Source organism: Nestor notabilis, unplaced genomic scaffold, assembly GCF_000696875.1.
Source record: "Nestor notabilis isolate BGI_N333 unplaced genomic scaffold, ASM69687v1 scaffold9283, whole genome shotgun sequence".
Classification (NCBI taxonomy): Eukaryota; Metazoa; Chordata; class Aves; order Psittaciformes; family Psittacidae; genus Nestor; species Nestor notabilis.
The window spans coordinates 9,844-29,176 of record NW_009920599.1 but is presented as its reverse complement, the minus strand read 5'-3'; the positions used below and the strand labels follow the sequence as shown (position 1 = coordinate 29,176).

General features: G+C 40.2%; 1 protein-coding gene across 1 annotated transcript in view; it reads left to right on the top strand.

Annotated features, from left to right (window-relative positions):
* LOC104402776 (ATP-binding cassette sub-family C member 9) overlaps nucleotides 1-18,294 on the top strand; it is a 70,616-nt gene extending 52,322 nt beyond the window's left edge. The window contains exons 29-39 of the mRNA XM_010010745.1: nucleotides 1,722-1,814; nucleotides 4,471-4,573; nucleotides 6,873-6,974; nucleotides 9,727-9,847; nucleotides 10,886-11,016; nucleotides 11,596-11,674; nucleotides 14,194-14,302; nucleotides 14,516-14,619; nucleotides 15,305-15,438; nucleotides 15,819-15,881; nucleotides 18,002-18,294. Coding sequence (XP_010009047.1) covers nucleotides 1,722-1,814; nucleotides 4,471-4,573; nucleotides 6,873-6,974; nucleotides 9,727-9,847; nucleotides 10,886-11,016; nucleotides 11,596-11,674; nucleotides 14,194-14,302; nucleotides 14,516-14,619; nucleotides 15,305-15,438; nucleotides 15,819-15,881; nucleotides 18,002-18,139 — 1,177 coding nt within the window. The 3' untranslated portion in view covers nucleotides 18,140-18,294. The remainder of the gene's footprint in view (nucleotides 1-1,721; nucleotides 1,815-4,470; nucleotides 4,574-6,872; nucleotides 6,975-9,726; nucleotides 9,848-10,885; nucleotides 11,017-11,595; nucleotides 11,675-14,193; nucleotides 14,303-14,515; nucleotides 14,620-15,304; nucleotides 15,439-15,818; nucleotides 15,882-18,001) is intronic.
* The last annotated feature ends 1,039 nt before the right edge of the window (nucleotides 18,295-19,333 follow it).

Sequence of the window (19,333 nt, the reverse complement as noted above, 5' to 3'; positions counted from 1 at the left end):
CAGGTTTCCAAAGTAAAGCTGTATGTGGCAGTACACCAGGTCTCAAGGCAGCTGAGGGATCAGCAGACCTGATTTTTGTTTTTAAATCCATTGTGGGCTTCTGAATGTCACCCTGTCTTGCTACACATAGCAGTGCACATTGTTTAAACTTCTTACTTAAAATACACAAGACTAGGCAAAATCTGATGTATTAGACCTCACGGAAATACTACTATTTCTCTCTTTATTTTATATGTGAGAGTTAAGTCTCCATCCATTTCCGAACCCGGTTTTCCCACATGCTGTTCTAATAGCCATACCATGCAAGCTAGTGAGAGGTTGATCACCCCTGTGAATCAGCACACACACACATAAACCGACTGGCTCTGCAAGTGCGTAACTACCTCACCCATTTTATACCCTTGCAGTTTTCTGAGAAAATCCATATCAGCAAGTGCTTTTATTAAAAAAATCTGTTTACATTGAAATCTTAAATCATTTGTGAGGCATTCAGGACTGACTTGTGTTCTTTCAATCCATAATAGAAATTAATAAATCCAATTTATATCTAGAAAAAATAGTCTTGGGAAATGCAGCATGAAGAAAAAGCTTCAGCCAGTATTTATAACTTACTTGCATGCAGTACTTTCCAGGCATATAAGCTTCACTAATTTTTAGAGATGCAAATATTTACAGATTTCTTGCAGCACTTTGACTCTTTGTTGTATATTCCACTACATCCCTCAAAAGTGTCTGTGTATTTTCCATCATAAATTTGAAAGAGGGCATACTTATCATCAAAGCATAAGCAGCAAATAAAGTTCTGTATACTGTAACATTCAGCATCATGAAGCAGTTATTTCTCCTGGCCTAGCTAAAACAACGTGCATAGTAGGAGTTTGATAAAGAGTTTAAATATTGAAAGATCTGGCTTCTCTTCTGTTTATACAACTGGCTGCTATGCCGGTGGTGGGGTGTTAGAGAAAGATGTATTTGTCTCTGTGGTTTGGAAAACATTCCTGTTTTAGGAGACTGGAAATTTAGACTTAAATATTCTTGCCCCATGCAGGTCTTCAAAATAGCATTGCTGAATAATTGAGGGAATTTCTCATTCATAATATTTCTCTGTCTCTATTTAACCAATGTGGTAATGTTAACACTACTAGGACTATAGCCTGTTACATTTTATGTTCAGCATTTTATGCTATTTACAGATACTCAATGTAAGGCAAGGTTCATATGGAAAGGCATATGAACTTTTTGTTAGGCCAGCCAATACAGCTGCAACAAAATAGATAAACTTATAGATACACAAACTCTGTTTTATACCTGACCTAAGAGCCATAAAGTTTAAAATTAACTGTTCTGAATTTAGGTAATTACATTAATAAATTAGAAAGTTTGACAATAAAAGGTAGTTAGGATCTGTCTAAAATGGGCAGCAAGTTCTTATCCAGGGGAGACATGATAATGTCATTTTCACTGTGTGACAAAGAGAAGCCTAGCTGTGACCAAAAGCTAAATTGTGGATGCTCTGGGAAAGGATTCAGAGGCTCCTGTGGAAAAAGAGAAATGTGATATTCCCATGTCAGTGTCTTTCTATATTATAGAAGCACTATTTTGTGTGATCCTGGAAAGAATATGTGCAATACATAAAATGCCTGTTCTTGTCTGCTATGCAGTAAAATTTCTACAGAGATGTTCACACTGTAATGGCTGTCTCTTGTTTTTTGTACTCCCAGGGACCTCCAGGAACTTGATGACAGCACCCAGCTACCTTTACTCTGTCACTTCTCTGAGACAGCTGAAGGCCTTACCACCATTAGAGCATTCAGGTGAGAAAAATGAATCATGAGGGAGGCTTGGGTTTTGGTCTGGCCTATGAAGTTTGCTTAGAGCATGCCTGAGGGCAAACTGTTGGATTTGGTAGATTTTAGTTAAGACATATCAAAAAAGGGAAGAGATGTTGTTTTCCTATTGCTTTGCTATGTCTCTAAACACTTGTACATATTTTCAATAATACTGATTTATCTGTATTGTTTTTACGCTGAATTAAAGGTGATGACCTTTTCAGGATACAATAATTAAACTTATAAGGTGTCCAGTTTAACCATGCCTTACTTGGACAGCGGGGAGCTCTCCTTTGCTGGGCAGGCACAGGCAGCACTCCTTCAGACCCTCCTGCTGTGCTTTCCAACCACCCCTCAATAATGTCTGTATTTAACCCACTCCTCAGGCAGGCAAACATCACTGTAACACTCTCCAGCTGAAAGCCAGGGTGCAACATTGAGAGACCTTCCAAGAAAATTACAGCAGAACAGAACCTGATGTTAATTTTTTAAAACTTAGCCTGTCAATCAAAACTGAAAAATAAATTTCAGAAGATTCAGAGAATTTTTCCAATTGCCATGCATATAGTTTTAACTCTACTTCCTACAAAAAGTATAGGCCAAATTCTCCTCATGTATTCACTACAATACAGCTAGCATGACTCTGTCAAAGTGCCAACTTGATGTTACTCCCCAGTAAGTGTAACTTGCACTGATTCTGTACAATGCAGTATTTTGAACCAGTGCAGATCAGCTATTTACACAGCTATTTGATCAACTTAACACTGTTTCATCCCTTCAAGCTAGCTTTACTAAGGTATTAGTACAGAGTGCTGCTTTAAGGGCTGTGGCAGGATAAGGAAAAACGTTGCTGTGTTTAAAAGATGTGAGCCAATGGTCAACAAGAAATGTTTTAACAAGCTTTATCAACCAGAATGATGTATTGAAGCAGTAATTCATAATTAAGGCCTGATGCTGATGTATGCTTCTTGAGAGGTTCAGAGTGGCCCTTTCACCACGTTATCTTCTGAGAAAGAGGAAGTAGGTTAGCACTTCGTGAGAGTGGTTCAACCTTCCCCTACCTTACAAAAAGACAATATGGGCTTGGACAACAGAGAGCAAGAGGCAGCCCAAGGGAAGGACTAGGCATAGTAACCATCACTTGAATATTTCAGGATCTCTGGTGCCAATCAAATCCATTTCATTTCCCTGCCTGTGCTCCACTGTCAACCAAACCTGAGGTCTCCAGTGTTTTTTGTCAGCAAACTCATATTTACTAATAGTCCTGTTAGTCGTCCTCTGCAGTTTTAGTTCAGTATGTTCCAGGATAAAATAGAGTAATTCCTCACACAACTTACCACAGAGTAGTACAGTTGGACCAGAAAGCAATTTCGGTGACCTTTGCTATTTGTCATCTGACAGGATAAATGTCTAAAACTGCCTAGAAGATGAGGTGGATGTGGATGAAAAGATACAGATTGAGCATGTCAGACTTTCCATTACGAAAACAGGAGTTTCGCTGCCAGGAAGGCAGACAAGCAGAATAGTCAGTGCATCTTTGCTCCTCCCCACATCATTACTGTTACCAGTTGTTGTTCTGGGGAGGTTGCTTGCCATGTTTACACGCTGTGCAGAGGGAAATAGAATATCAAAGGGAAAAGAAAAAAATTATAAAAATGAAAGTAAGTTTCTGGCAGAACAGGCATTACAGGTGGTTCACAAAAGGGCCTGAGACTTTAAAATGGAAAAGCTTGCCACAATAGAACCGATGATAAGCTGCTAAATGAAGTTCAGTAAGTTTATTCAAGTGAGGGTATTTAAGAGACAGTAGAATATGAAACAAGAAAATGGTTTCCATCTGCCTGCAGGTCATACTGAAAGTACTGCAAGGTGCCATGAATTTAAATGTAAATACATTTACACCATCATGGATTTTCCCCACCTCTCCCAAAGTGTAGCTCAGCTCTTAGCACGTTGACATCCTTGCACTGCTTTTAAATGCAACAGACATTACATGGGGGAGAAGGAAACAAGAGACAGTGTGGAGGTAATAAGATTTGCTTTTGTAATTCAGGGATGATCTGTAGCTCTCCCTCAGTGTAGTTTTCTGAGTTGGCTTAGGCAATGTGTGACTGGCTGAGAAAACAGCCGAGCTGAGTAGCTGAAAGGCATTGATCTGCTGATCAACCTACAGTCTGCACTAGTTGAAACCTTAGACATGTTGCTCCCGTTGAAGACTCCTGCAGCTGGCCAGGTAAGTCGCTTGTGAAGAGGAAGCGAAGGGCCATGACAGCACTCACCAGTCAGAGGGCTGGAGGCCAGCAGCAGCCACAGTCCGCAGCTATAAAAGTGGATATGCTCTGGGAAGTAAAACCTGTCCTTAGCACCCTGGCATTGCTGTCTCTTTAAGGGGACAGGCTCTGATCCAAAATCGTGTTGCACAAATTCCTCCCTGCTGTACGTGTAGCTCTGCCTGGTTAAGGACAGCCCTGGCAGCAGGTACAGGTCCTTAGGGAAGAGGTTTTAACCCAAAGTCTGGCAAAAGCTGAAGGGAGAAAAAGTTTTTCTTTGGTAGGAGGGGAGGGAGAGAAGAGTTTTAGGCTTAATCCTTTTGTGTATGAGTGTGTAATGTGTTGTAATGTAACAACTTTGCTCTTGGCAGGCACGAAGCCAGATTTAAACAACGTATGCTGGAACTAACAGACACGAACAACATTGCCTACTTATTTCTATCGGCTGCCAACAGATGGCTGGAGGTCAGGACGGTACGTTCAGTTTCGTCCCAGCCATGGTTTTGAAACCTTGGAAGCAAACAAAGACTTTGCCTGATGCAGAGAAGATAATGAGAATTAATCTCGTGATGAGATTATACATACTGTTCCTTAAAATAGATCAGGATTGTTTATGTTAAACCCATAAAGGTTTTTGAGATTTCTTGGACAGGAGTAAGAAAATACAAGTCTCCCTCAGCTTTTGCTGTTGTGATGTCTAACGCCTGAAGAAAGTGCAAGAACAAACATTTACATAACTTGAAACAAGGTTTGCTCTACTACTGTGCAGCACCTGCAGACCTGTGCAGCAGGAACTACTTTTAAAGCAAAGCATGGCTTTTTAGCAGTTTCGTGAACTGTGCCATCATTCTGCCAGGGCTGTTCTAGGTACCACTGAGTTTCCAGGTCCTGAGGTATCTCTCCAGTAACAGGTTTAATCCCAGAGCTGTAATTTAAACCCCTCCTTTGCAATGCCCTTACTGCAGCCGTGAGGCCACACTCTGTGATTTTACCATTCAGTATCATGAAAGATGGCAGAACTAGACTCCAACTGAAAACCAAATGAAAGTAGGGCAAAACACAGCCACTGCCAGTGGGACAGGCTCCTGGGGTTTCTGGGGGCTTTCCAGGGGCAACACATGTGGAACTTTTCTGATCTGCAAGCCAAGAAGATGCAAGGAAAGTCAATGTGATTTCTTTATTCACCTGAAAGTGAAAGAGCAGTGAATAAATAGAGCAGTGACCTGATTCTGCTAGACACAAATAGTAACAGACATGATTAATCCTCACATCAAAGCCTGTATCCTCACCTTCATGTCCTGCTACGCTGGTGGAGCAACAAACTTGTACTCCATTTCTTATGATGGCAAAACCTTCCCTTGTGCATGAAGCTTTCAGATTTCTACAGCGTTCAAGATCAAGCTGAACTTGTTTCCAAATCAAGACAGATAAATAACAGAGCAACAGTCAATCCTGGAATAAGCTGTGACGATGGCTGTTAATGTCTCACAGTCTTAGACTTGCTTACATGCGGAATGAATTTGATCCAAGAATTTCATTGCTTCATCATAGCATTAGAAATAATGAGGGCTTGCCAAGGAATAGTTCATTTAGCCCTGCCTAGTGTCACAGTGGTACTATGATCACTCAAAAGTTTGTAGAATTTAATAGCAACAGCAAAGTCCTGTCCCAGCTGATGATGGAGACTCGAGACCACTGTGCTTCTGCGAGTCTGTCATCTGCTCAACACTTTTTACAGACAGATGAACTAGGCAGCCCTTTTTTCAAATCTTAGCAGGAAAGATTCCAGCCAGGATATTATCAGACAGGAGGGAAAAAAATGGATGGAAAATGCTAACCCTGTAATCCAAAGTAAATATAATGCAGGGAGCAGTGGGAATACCAGCAGTCTCATGAATCAGGCACCTTGACAACTACATGAGATCACATGTGGCATTCACTTCAAAACTGAGGTACACATCAAGAAGATGAGTTCAAGCATCTGCAAAGCTTTTGAGAAGTCAAATCTTTCTAATACAGCCTACACAGCAATTTCTATAAAGCAAGTCATCACCGTGCAACAGAGCTGAGATCCTTCAGGTATCTACCACGGAATCACTGTGAAACTCCAAGTGCTGTGGCAGGAGCAAGGCTTAGTAGCCCATTTGCAGCACCACAACTACACAGCTGTACTGCTTTCAGAGTCCACACTGCCAACACCCACATGGTGTTTCACTGCAGGCTGTGAGTGTATAGAAGGCTTAGGGATGCCTTCACCATGCACAGTGTCCCCTTGCATGATGTAGGCACTGGATGTCAGTCTGCCCACTTGTGCCAATAAAACATATTGCATGACCTGTATAAACTCTTCCAAAAATTTTCATGGACTTTGTGAAGTCACTGATACTTCTCTTTTTTGGGGAGGCAAACTCATGTTTGAGAAGACCTGAAGGAGAGTGGAGAGAAAGAAATTGATTTGGTTTAGTGGTAGGAATTAGGGGTATAGAAATTGTTATACCATTATTGTATTTTACTTCTTATATGAGCTTACTAGATTTTTTGGGGTGGCCACAATAGGATACCCTAGCCCAAATGGATTTGCAGAATACACTGGCCTGTTTCACTTTTCTTCAGCAACTTCCCTTAGAGTGTTCCAGGTTGGGCACCACACCTTTTCCAGGAAAAAAACCCAAAACAGAATTAAGTACTAAGTATCATTATAGAAATAATCTTCAGTAAAGCGAATCTGCTCTACAACTAAAGAATCTTTCTCTCGCCCTCTGTCTCCTTCCAGGATTACCTCGGTGCTTGTATAGTTCTGACTGCAGCTGTCACTTCCATCACTGAAGGACCTAACTCAGGGTTTGTGGGGCTAGGTCTCCTGTATGCTCTGACGGTATGTACCAAAGCGAAGCGTAAGAACCTCAGACTAATATTTTAATTTCATAATACTTTTTAAAATACGTATACATGGTTATCTTCCAGCTTTCTTAATCTTGAAAAAAACAAGCTTGCAAATAATGGATTTGAGCCAAAGCTGAGAGAGTTCAGGGCAACTTGGACTTGCTTCAGATTTTATGAGCCAATTAGAAAAACACAACCATTCCCAGGCCCTGCGTGCTCCCAAGCAGAGCAGGAGAATTAAAAATGCGTAAGAGGAACTGCTGTGCACTCTGTTTTGCACAACACAGCGTTGGTTCTGCCTGTATGTAGCAAAACCTGCCCGAAGATACTCTTAATCTGGGTAATCTTTAGCTGAAGACCAAATAAAATAATTGCTAAAGAAACAGAAATACCAGTTCTGCCCTCAGAGGGAAACCATTCTGACATCCAATATTGTCCATGCAATTCTGAATGGATTTGGGACCTTTGGGGCTGGTAGGCATGGTTCATCATGACAGGTAGCAGAGGAGATGGGGTTAGGAATAATGAGATTTTGGTGGCACATTAGCTCATTCATTGTGACACTGTCATTAGTATTGAGCTGTTTGAGCTGAGTCATGAAGAAGGAACAGTGATTTAGTGTACTAGGCTATGAAAGAGGCTGAGAATGCATCATGAGCACAGAGTGAGTATCATCACCATAGAGAGTAGAAATACCGCTAAATCAATCATGAGAGTGGAGACAAAAGCAGGATGAAGGTAGTGGCAGGAAGAATTTTTTGAAATCATGGGTGGCACGGCAAAAATCTGGCTGCTGTATGGCACTGGTATGAGGGAGGGATATGGGTATGGGTCTAACACAGAGATGTGGCTTGGCATGTAAATGTTGGTGAGCCCATAGTTACAGCAGAAAGTTCTCAGCTGCTGCCTTATGGTGGCCTTAGATCCCCTTTGTGACACTGTTGCAGCAGTGTGAGAACCTGACAGCAGCTGAGAATCAGTCCCACTGCTTCAACTTCACTCTGAAAACATTCCTCATAATCCTGCTTCATTAGCAGAGATCTGGAAGCGCCAGGATGTTTGCATCATCTTTGGCTTCTCTGTATTAAGTCTGTGTTTGCAAACAGATCGTTAGTGTAAATCAGCCGTGTGCTGAAGTCTGGCATAGCAGAGGAAAGATGCTATTGTCACCAAGTGATTACCTGTCTCTCTCCTACCAAACAATAACGCTGAAGAAATTTTGAACACAGATTATTACTTGTGCACCATCACACACGTTTTTGTATCATTTCTCTTTGGAGTTGATGTTTGGACCTGGATGACACAGCAAACTGCACCAACATTGTGTTTACAGTAGACATCCATAAGCTTATTCTCTCCCCTTGTATAAGCACTGCCAACTCCCTTGTACAACTGCAGTGAAGGTTGAAATAACAGGTAGAGCCTTTCAGATGCCAGGCTCTGTTATTAAGGCTGCAGGATCTATGATTACAGTGTACTACTCCACAAGCAGCAGTTCTGCATTGTTTAGCTTATCTGCAAATGTATGCATTTGTGACTCAAAAGCTGAGCAGGTTTCTGAACAACAAAGAAAATAATACCCCTTGAGTAACTCTATCATAAGAATAAAGCAAGCAACTAAATCCTCAAATCCTCTAAATCGAAAATAGTGTTCTTGATGAATGTCAGTGAAAATTATTTACTCTATGCCTATTGCACCAATATTAGGCTAGTGGAAAAGAAGTGGGGCTGGGTGACTTCTTCATTAAAAAGTTCCTATTTGGCAGATTCAACAGTCTCCCACAAATAAATGGCAAAACTTTTCTCTGAATGTTTGTGTATAGGATATTTTCACTGTGTTAAGTTTCTAAACCTTTGTTCAGGTATGTGAAGTATCTCAATTTTTAAAGGTGCTTGGCAATCAACTGTTCCTAGTAAGACCAGTTTTTCTTTTTCATAAGAACACCTAAATATGGACTTATGAACGTTTGAAATTGATTTACAATTTTCAGCCTTAAGTAGTCAGTCCTGACTACAGATCAGTTTGTCTGAGCTATTTGGTATGGTTAGACAACTGATTATCAGTTATTACCTACTACAAGTAACACTTTTACTATTGATCAAACCCTTTTCAGTACAAATGAGAATAAAAACCAAGAAGGAAGTATTACTGAGCTGATAATACTTTTTTCACATATATTTCTCTGCTAGAAACACCTCACATTTTCCACAGAGAGAAATTAATTACATAAATATGACAGAAACATAAATGAAATGCCTATCAAATATTTTTAATATATTTGTAAATAGTGACCTTTCTTAATCCTTAGTTGCAGTCCTTGAAAGATTAGAAAATGTAATATTCCCAAATAGCACTGCCACTTTTGACTTTTTTTTCTGTGTTTGTGTGCTTAAAGAAGATGCCTATCAGTATTGATTACTAGATGCTAAGAACAAGAGATTCTCTTAGTCAGTCACATCTTCAGACTGTAGGTACAACCTTTCCATAGTTCTCCTTCAAAAACCAAGGATGAGAATACTGAGCACTAAATTACTATGTTAGGTTTGTTTGTGTTGGAGCATGACTGGTTTATTATGTATTTGATGTGTTGCACTGAGTCTTGAACTGGGGTAACATCAATATGTGATCCACTCTACTGAGACAGGCCAAAGACTTTTATGTATTTATCCAACCTTTATTTACAAACATATAGTGGAACAGACAGAAAGCTGAACCCTGTCCTTGTTTTCATTTTATGATGCAGATAACCAACTATTTGAACTGGGTGGTGAGGAATCTGGCTGATCTGGAGGTGCAGATGGGTGCAGTAAAAAAAGTACACAGCTTCCTGAACATGGAGTCAGAGAACTACGATGGCTACTTGGGTATTGCTCTCAGATCTTTTGGGATTTTAATGTGGTAATGTGAAAGTGTGGTAGTCTCAGTCATGCAAAATGTATACTCCTCTTTGGCCAAAATCTGGCCAACACAACAACAAAAAAATCTGGCAACAACAAAAGCTTACGCATCTTATTTATGTGTAGGAACTCCCACTGATCTGAGGATCTGAGTGACAAGGATAGCCAAAAAAAGCTCCAAGATATGTAGCCCATGCTATTCAACATAAAAAAAAAAAACCCTCTACCAAATGCCAGGGAGACAGAACATGGCCCTGCAGTACAATCAGAAAATACCAGGGCACGGCTATAGATGGGATGAGCAGAACATCCATATAGCTATTTAGAAAATAAAAATATGGATAAAAATTAGAAATGCACCATCAGACACATGCTTAAAAATCTCTGATCTTTGCAGCAAATGGGAACTACAGAACAGGGTCACATCAGCAATCAGACCTCAACAACTCTTCCTTGAACTGCACGTTGGTGTTCATACTCCACCCTTTGATGGGTATTTTAGAAGTGCCTTAAGTGCAAGACCAAAAAGGCCTGCAGATCAGCAAACTTCCCTGGAAAGCCAAGCCCCTTAGTCTGGGGAGAAAACCTGCCTGTGTATTGGGAAATCGGGATGAAATACGAGCTGTGATTATGTCAGCAGCTCATGTTGTATGGCAGTAACAACATTCTTCCTTGCACTGCCCTTCCTGTGCTGGTTACTGACCGAAGAACATGTTAACACTGCACTGACACTACATTCTTCTCTGCCTATTTGGCTTCTCCCCATTTGATTGCTAAGCGACCACTTTAGCATCTGCCTTCTCTTCATATGTGTTATGATCTGGAACCTAGGTGCTAACATGCACGCCAGGCTGATCCCAGCTCATCCTTGGCGGGGAACTGGGACTCCATTTCTTGAGTGGCTTCAGGAAGGTGCCCAGGCAGGAGAGAGCGGGAAAAGGCAATGTCATAAAGAGTGACCCTCAGATAGATTAATTTTGGTTTGCTTTACTGTAACTATTTCAGATCCCTCTCAAGTCCCCAAAGATTGGCCCCAGGAAGGGGAAATCAAGATTGAAAATTTGTGTGTTCGATATGAAAATAACCTGAAGCCTGTTCTTAAGCATGTCAAGGCACATATCAAACCAGGACAAAAGGTACGTACAGTCTCAAACAATTGCTTATCATTTTCATTCTGGAGCAGATCCTTCATTACTGGGTTTTTTCCTTTCTAAGGTGGAAGAAGAGCAAGAATAACAACTTGCAGTGACAGCTGACGGTCCTCTCTGAGGTCCCTGGGCGTAGGTCAAGAAACTTACACTGATGACATCTTATTCTTGGCTGGGCTCAAATTTCCTTCAGGCAATTCCACTTCTTTCCAAGTCCATAGAGTGAGCCTAGGTAGCCAGATAAGATTAGGTGAACACCAGACTGGAACTGAGAAAAAAATGCAAGAATATCTCACATTTCAGTTTATAGTGCCATTGGAGTCCAGGTCAAAATGCTGAGGTTTCAAAAATGCTCCTGGAACAAGTCCCCATGATGCTGAGAGGCAGAAAAGAGAAGTGTGCTTGCTGTGCTGTCTTGGCTTTTTTTCCCCTGGTGTCTGCCACTGGCTATTGGGAAGGATCTTTCTACTCAACAGTAGGGCAGTCCAGTCCAGCTTTCCCAAAAGGACTGCAAGTCTGAGTTATGGCTTCCCTCTCTAAGTAAGTAACATCCTGCTTTCCTTGCAGGTTGGGATCTGTGGTCGTACTGGCAGTGGCAAGTCATCCCTGTCTTTGGCGTTCTTCAGAATGGTGGACATATTTGATGGTTAGTTTTCACTGGAGTTTGTTGTGACTCCTGACCTTCTCCCCCCTTATTTCTTCAGAAGTGAGGAGACATTTTGATAGTTTGGCTGTCTGTCTTAAAAGATACTTGATTAGAACGAGGCTTGTTACGCCTTATCCTTCAAAGTACAAAGTGTCCTATTGTGACTAGTGCTCGGTTCTTCCAGGAAATGTTATGCACAGATTATACTTCTATTTTTTTAAACCTTTTTGCGTATGTTCTGACAAAACAATATGACATTTTTAAGATAGGAGGGAAAAATGTGCAACTCTCTGGAGCTTCTAAATTTCTCCCTAATGAATAATTGCATTAACTTTTGATAGCTGTCAAAATATTAGCAGAACAGAAACAAGAACTCAACAAGTCCATTCCCTTGATATCTATTTTTTATTTTATTGTGGTTTCCCACAACTGCAGCAGAAATTGACTAAAGGTTTTGGAAACATTTTGCCGGTTTCACTCCTGCAGCACTTCACTCTCCCAGCTAATTGGCCTGAACTTATATGCTGCAATATGAACCCTGGCATTTATAATACACATTCATGTGTACTATTGTGGGAATATGGAAACCTACTGGAAAGTCATCTTTTTGTTTCAAAAATTTCCGTATTTCTAGTCTAGCCATTGTGCATGGAACATTTGCTAGGGAAACCCCAGTAGGATGTGGGAGGATAAGTAAATCCTAGATATAAAGCTAATACATGCTTTTGCTGTGGTTCTGTATCTATATGTATCTATGGTAATAGGTTTCTGATTCATGATTGGGGTTCCTGGACGTATAAGTAGTGCAAACAAATAGTAATTATATTTATGGCCAACTTGAAGTTTCCTTCTGCTTTTATCTTTCTGTATTATTTCTTTGTCTATTCCTTCTGTATCCCTGATTTTTTCCAATCTGAATGCCTAAATCTTTTCTAATTGAGTTCTGTTTATCCTTTGTGCACATCCCCATGTCTCAGCTAGACCCTTATTTGGCCTCTATGCTGAGCCACTTTGGGGTAGAGTCCTGGCTCTAACGGAAGTTACATAATAAGATATGAAGTAACTTTACTAGAGCCAAGATTTCATTCATGTTATCCATCTTGGTTCCCCATGTTTCTGTTATTTCTTTAAATTTGTATGTGTTCCATTTTATTCCCCTACTCTCACTTCTTTCTTTGTTCTTTAGTGTTTCTCTTTTCTTGTTCTCTGTTCAACCTATGTCTCATTTCTCATTTGTATTGGTTGGCTGCCTCTCATTACTCTCCTGCTTTCCAAACTCACCTCCAGTTTACTTTTTCCCATAAGTCTCATGTGCTCTGTTTTCCTTGAGCACCCTGACTTCTATGAAAAATGTACTCCCCTATTCCCAAGGCATGCCATATTATTTTTTCTCTGATTAAACCACCTTGTCCTTATATATGAAGAAAAGGAATTTCTAAAGTTCATGCAATGAATGCTACCTCATTGCTGCCCCTCCCTTCCCCATAACCTGGAGGAAGTTTCTGTGTCCAGTGAAAGTCAGCGTGGTCAATAGTTCCTGGCTTTTGTTTGAGCATTCAAGGGAAGACCTTCCTTCTGTCCTTCTCACCCTCTTTCTACTTTCAAAGCAGCCAACCAGTTTCTCTTGTACATTTCCTCTATCTCCCTGACCTCAATATCAACAACTGCCATACCCAGCACATCATAAATCAGATTTTCAGATGAGATCCACAGGCTCATTGACCTCAAGTAGTGACTAGAAAAGGAAAAATCCTCTTACTTCACCAAGTGTCCTAGCTGTTGCAGCAACTTCTTGTCAGGGAATGAAATACTAGGTTAAGGAGTGATTAATGTGACTGCTTCCAGTAATGTTATGATAGCAGAACAGTATGTGGCTAATTCACAACCAAATACTCAGATGAAACTAAGCTTTAGGAACTAGCATGAATAGTATTAAAATGCCTTGGAGTAGGACATCCTTTTTGTTTTTCTGATCTGCCTCTTGTTAAAAAGTTAATGCTACCCTGTTCTTTGGGAGTTTTGGCTCCTTATTTATGGATTGCAGATACATGCATATATTATGCAAAAGAAATTGTGCACAATGTCAAATTAAGTATCTTTGGCAACTGTTAAAATCAAGAGGAACAAAGGAAGGCACAGGACGTGGCTAATTGCAGAAGTTGCTCTTGTTCCCATTCTGTTTGGCTGTAAAGCTCAGGTTGCTCCATAATAAAATTTTCTTCTGCTACTATCATTAATCATGTGTCATGGAAGCCACCTATTTCCTCTAAGGGAGGAGCAAGGAAAGAAAGAGAGCAAGACAACAGTGTCACTAATAATGAGCTGCATTCCTCTAGCTTGCATTACTATATACACTCGCCTTCCCCGTGTTTATATGATAGTGCTGAGAGCAGAGAGGCATGCTGCCTCCTCATCTGGAGTCCAGCCCAAACCAGCTGTTTTGTATTTCTATCTGCTACCTGTAGATCACATGCTTTGTGCAATTCCCTCACATGTCTTCTGCACATTGTTTTAAACAGGGAGGATAGTAATTGATGGAATAGATATCAGCAAATTGCCTCTTCATACTCTCCGTTCCCGACTCTCCATTATTCTCCAGGATCCAATATTGTTCAGTGGCTCCATCCGGTAGGTATATGCCACTGGGGGAGACAAGCAGCATTGCATGGCATATTTGTGATGGGCAGTATGGAACATGAAGGAATGGAAAAGGGTAGGAACCTTCCTAGCTTGGTCCAAGGGAAGGCAAGTGATATACACAATGCCAAAACGTTCCTTTGCAGAAGACCTGAATGAATTGTAATTGCAGTAACAAGAGTCCTCTTATGGTTTTCTTTGCAGCTTCAATTTGGATCCAGAATGTAAATGCACTGATGATAGACTCTGGGAAGCTTTGGAGATTGCCCAGTTGAAAAACATGGTCAAGTCATTGCCAGGAGGCCTTGGTAAGTCTGAACTAAGTCTCTGGGAACACAGGCCAATAGTGAAATCATGCATGCAAGAGAGTGCACACATATAAACAAATGCAGAGATCTTACACTCTGAACCATCATATAGGAGTTGACAGGCACCTAATGAATATTCAGTCTCCATGCTAAAGAGAATATTCTTACTAAAAAGCTGAAGAGTAGTCTGGCTTTCCACTCATTGCAGAAAAATCCTCAGCACCATAGTGGTGTGACTAGTCATCAAAGAGTTAAGAGAGCAGCTTTACCTTCGTACTTTCCGCAGAATCTGGCTCCGCCAGCAGAGCTGTAGCTCTTGTCTAGAACACTGACAAAGTATTTTCCTTACCATTTCAGTTCTGGTTCATGAAGGAAACTCACATATTTCTTTCATATTAAGTGAATTTCATATTACTAAGATATTATCCTGCAGCCTACCAGATTTGCTAACTATTTGCGCCAACTATTTGCTTAATGGTATATTACTCCTTTCCGAAGAAGTTGTGCTCACTTTTTTTGGTATCATTCCCTTCCAGTGTACAGTCAAGATTATGCTTACTGTGTTTTACTGGAACTCTGCTCAATCAGGGCTTTCATGGTGCCCACTCAAAATCACTGGGTCCTCTCTGTATGAACGTACAGCATTTCTGTGGTGTTACATTCAAAGTAACTGACTTTATTACAGATGCAATGGTCACAGAAGGAGGAGAGAACTTCAGTGTAGGGCAAAGGCAGCTCTTCTGTCTGGCCAGAGCCTTTGTCCGCAAGAGCAGTATTCTTATCATGGATGAAGCCACAGCATCTATTGACATGGCCACAGTGAGTATCACAATTAGTACCATTGATGTGTGGATGTATAAGAGAAGAGGCATCTTCCCTAAATATCAGCAGAAAAAAAATGACAGCTTTTTTGCTTTTCTCTTGCATTTGGTTTCATCCATTGCTGTTGATATGTTTTGGGGATTGATGCCTATAGTAAGAGGAAAAAAGATGAAATGTTCTAGAAAATCCCTGCTTTCACAGGTGTGGCATTTCCTTGCTGAGAATCTAGTGCACAGATGATAGATAGCATGGAACATCCTCTCTCCTACATGCTTAAAGACACATGAATTAAAAGGATATGTACATGAATGTTACTAGATGTTTACTGGATGTGTGAAAGGATGAAATAACTGAAGTAAATCTTTTTGGTTCTTTAGGAAAACATTTTGCAGAAGGTTGTGATGACTGCCTTTGCAGACCGCACAGTTGTAACAATAGCAGTAAGTACTGATGCCAGCAAATGCTCTCTTTCCTCATTCTTCAGGCTGTTAATCTTGCCTTTCACCACTAAGTATCACTAGATAAAACCAAAAACATCACAAAACAAAACTAGAACACAAGGTCAGAATATTTGCAGGTACTAGAACAAGTCAAGACAATCAACCTGAAATTTTGTGGTAAATGCTATCTTGCTACTAAGTGGGCCAAATCTAAAACACTGTTTCCCTGAGGAAGGACTTTACAGAGAACTTCAGCCTCTACACTGTATCTGAGAAAATCTGAGCTCATTCTTCCTAAAAAATTGGAACCAAACCCATGCGTTAAACCTTGATTGAAAATTGCATCAAAATCTAGATTTGAAATTTACTTCTGAAAGTCTATGCATGTATAATGCTTACAATGATGGCACAAATTTATAAAGGGACATGAGATTTCAAAACCTTCTAGGTGTGGTTTCTCAAGTTGGATTATCTTTTCTGTCTTTCAGAATAAAAAGTTGGGTTTGTGATAAAGATTTTAAAAATTGGAATCAATGGAAATTGCTCAAAAACTGGTATCTGTTCAACTAAGGGGTTATGATTTTTATTTTTTTTTTGCCTGTTTTCCTGCAATTTCTAGAGCCCAAAAGTTCCATATATGCGTGCAGGTATGCATACACGTGCACACACATAAGGTGGATACCATTAAGAATAGTTCCACCTTGTGGAACAGCAGGCTTGCTCAACAAATGGATGTTTCATCCACAAGATAAAATAGATTTGCTTTGTCTGGAATCAACTCTTGTGATTAGAGATTAGAGCTATGCTTCCTGGACTCTGCTTTAAGCCTGTTAGTGACTAGTTTGTGTCAGGCAAACGACTTAGCTCCTTTACAATAGGCTCTAAGGTTCTTGGATGTGTAAATGCTGAAGATGCTATCAGCAAGCATAATCTCCTTCAGTTACATGTCATTTAAGTTTCCAGCATTGTCCTTCTGACTGGAATCTCACTTTTCTTTTGCTTTGCCTTTCCAAAGTCAGTGCCCCAAGCAAAATAGCACGTGTTAATATTTAGCTTTCATCACAAAGCTGGCTTCATTTCCTTCGTCTCTTCATTCATGGCTGATCCTTCCTTCACCCATCTGTTTTTCTTTTCTTTTTTCCAGCACCGCGTATCTCACATCTTGGATGCCAATATTGTCCTAGTCCTTTCTGAGGGCTTTCTAGTTGAATGTGACACTGCCTCAAACCTGCTCCTCAAAGAGGATGGCCTGTTCACCACTTTGGTGAAGACTCACAAGTAGACTTTCTCAGTCCACACTGTTCATGAGACTTCTGGCTCTTTGGTAGTTATTTTTAACTCTTTAGTTTCTCTTCACTCTGCTTCCTTTCTACTGCACGGCTTCAGAGATGACAGTGCAAGAAGGTGTTTATTGTGTGGTTCCTGGGTTTGTTTAATTTCAAGACTATTTATGCTAATCATATTTAACTAAAGCTTAGACATGCAGCTAAGATTGAATCTATCATGTTAAAGGAATCCACCCACTGGACCAATCCCTGACTTTCAATCTATATAGTGAAATATCCCACTTTTAGAGTTCGCCCTGTCTGTACCTGACTGGCTGTATTCATATGGCATTGAAATAAACTCAGGCTCATTACATTCCTGTTGCCTATAGGGCTTAACTATTGACTGTAGCACACTCAAATTTAATCTCAGAGGGAGCTAATTAATTTACAGAAGGAGACAGCCCAGGAGTGCCATAAGATAGATACATAGCAGGGTACAGAGACCAAGGAGTGGAGCAGGACACTAAGCCTCCTGACGTTGCAGGCATACCCAGGATATTTTTCACCCATATTTCCTAAAGGGGAAGATGTATTTCGATGATGCTGTAGGATTTATTCCAGCAGCTGCGCTGTACATGATGGCAATTAGTGGACCAAAAGTGAAGTATTTTCAGGTTTTGTGACAGATGCTGTAAAGTAAGTGGAGATCTCTTCAGATTAAAGTTGTATAGTACAAGGACTGTAAACAAGGATAGCCTGCCACCAACCTGGTATGCCTTGGATTAAGTCCATTAATGAACTGCATTGAGAATTATCATAATGACAACTTCTGTATGCTTTTCTTTATGGCAGCATCGGGTTCACACCATCCTAACTGCAGACCTGGTCATCGTCATGAAGCGAGGGAACATTTTAGAATGTGATACGCCTGAGAACCTACTTTCTCAAGAAGACGGCATCTTTGCTTCATTTGTGCGGGCTGACATGTGAAGAATCGCATGATGCATCTTAATAGCTTATTTTGAAACAAATGAAATGCAAATAGTTCCTGTTCAATGTAACATCACTTTTATTTTTTAGAGATTTTTTCTTCACACTTCCATCTTCCAAAATAATAAAACCCAATGCAATACATGTATGTCTCAAAGCAATAAAAATGTCACTTCATTCAAAAGCTATTAAACTTCACTCACACACACACACACACACACACACACATATGCACACACAGGCAGCATTTTTTATTTCCTAGGAATGTGGCATTTCCTTAGACTTTTTAGTAACTTTATTTTCTTTTACAGAGAGCAAAAGAATGCACTGGTCTTATGAACTGCATATCTTATGCTGGAACTGGCAATCAAATCGTGCAGTTTGTCAAGGAAACAAGAGATCCCCAGAAGCATTCTGTCCCCAGAGGGGGAAAATGAAAAAACTCAAATCCAAACCCGTAACACTTGGGGCAATCTGCTGCATTCCAAAGGCATAAACTTTGCTCTGCAATTTGTTGTGGAGGAGCAGTGAAAGAGCGAAAGGAATTCTACCAGAATAAGGAAACTCTTCCTGTCCTTCACTTCAGTTAGCACATGATATTTGTCACAGTACTATTTTTCAGAAGGCAGTGATGGATTATCCCTACAGTCAGTTCCTAAATCCGTATTTGTTCCATCAAATATGCAAATCATCCTGTAACTATGCATGTTTTGATAGGCTTATAGAGGAATTTTGTACAGTATCTTAAGACTTTGTATTCAAATCAATATAAATTTATAAACTTTATATTAGCCAATCTTTTAAACACGTCCACTAAAATTTTCTACATAAAATGGCATATAATTAGCCAACCACTAATCGTTTTGTATGGTTTTAGTCCTTCACATTATTTTTTATCCTAGGACAATCTTTCTTTTCCTTTACACATTTCTGGCATCTCTCTACATCAGATCTAGTCCAAGAAGGTATGATTTTCAGATTATTACTATATTTTTAAGAACTTAGGTGAATTTAGATGTGTATTTACATCATACAGCTTTGAAAAGCTTGCCTGCACCTGACTAATGCATATGGCTAGATTCTGAACCATGACAACTGCACAATGGAGAGTAAACCTCCAGAAGGAGTTTCACAGACGTAATTCCAAAGGCACAGCTTGAGACATCAGCTTCATTAGTAGTACTCAATGTGATT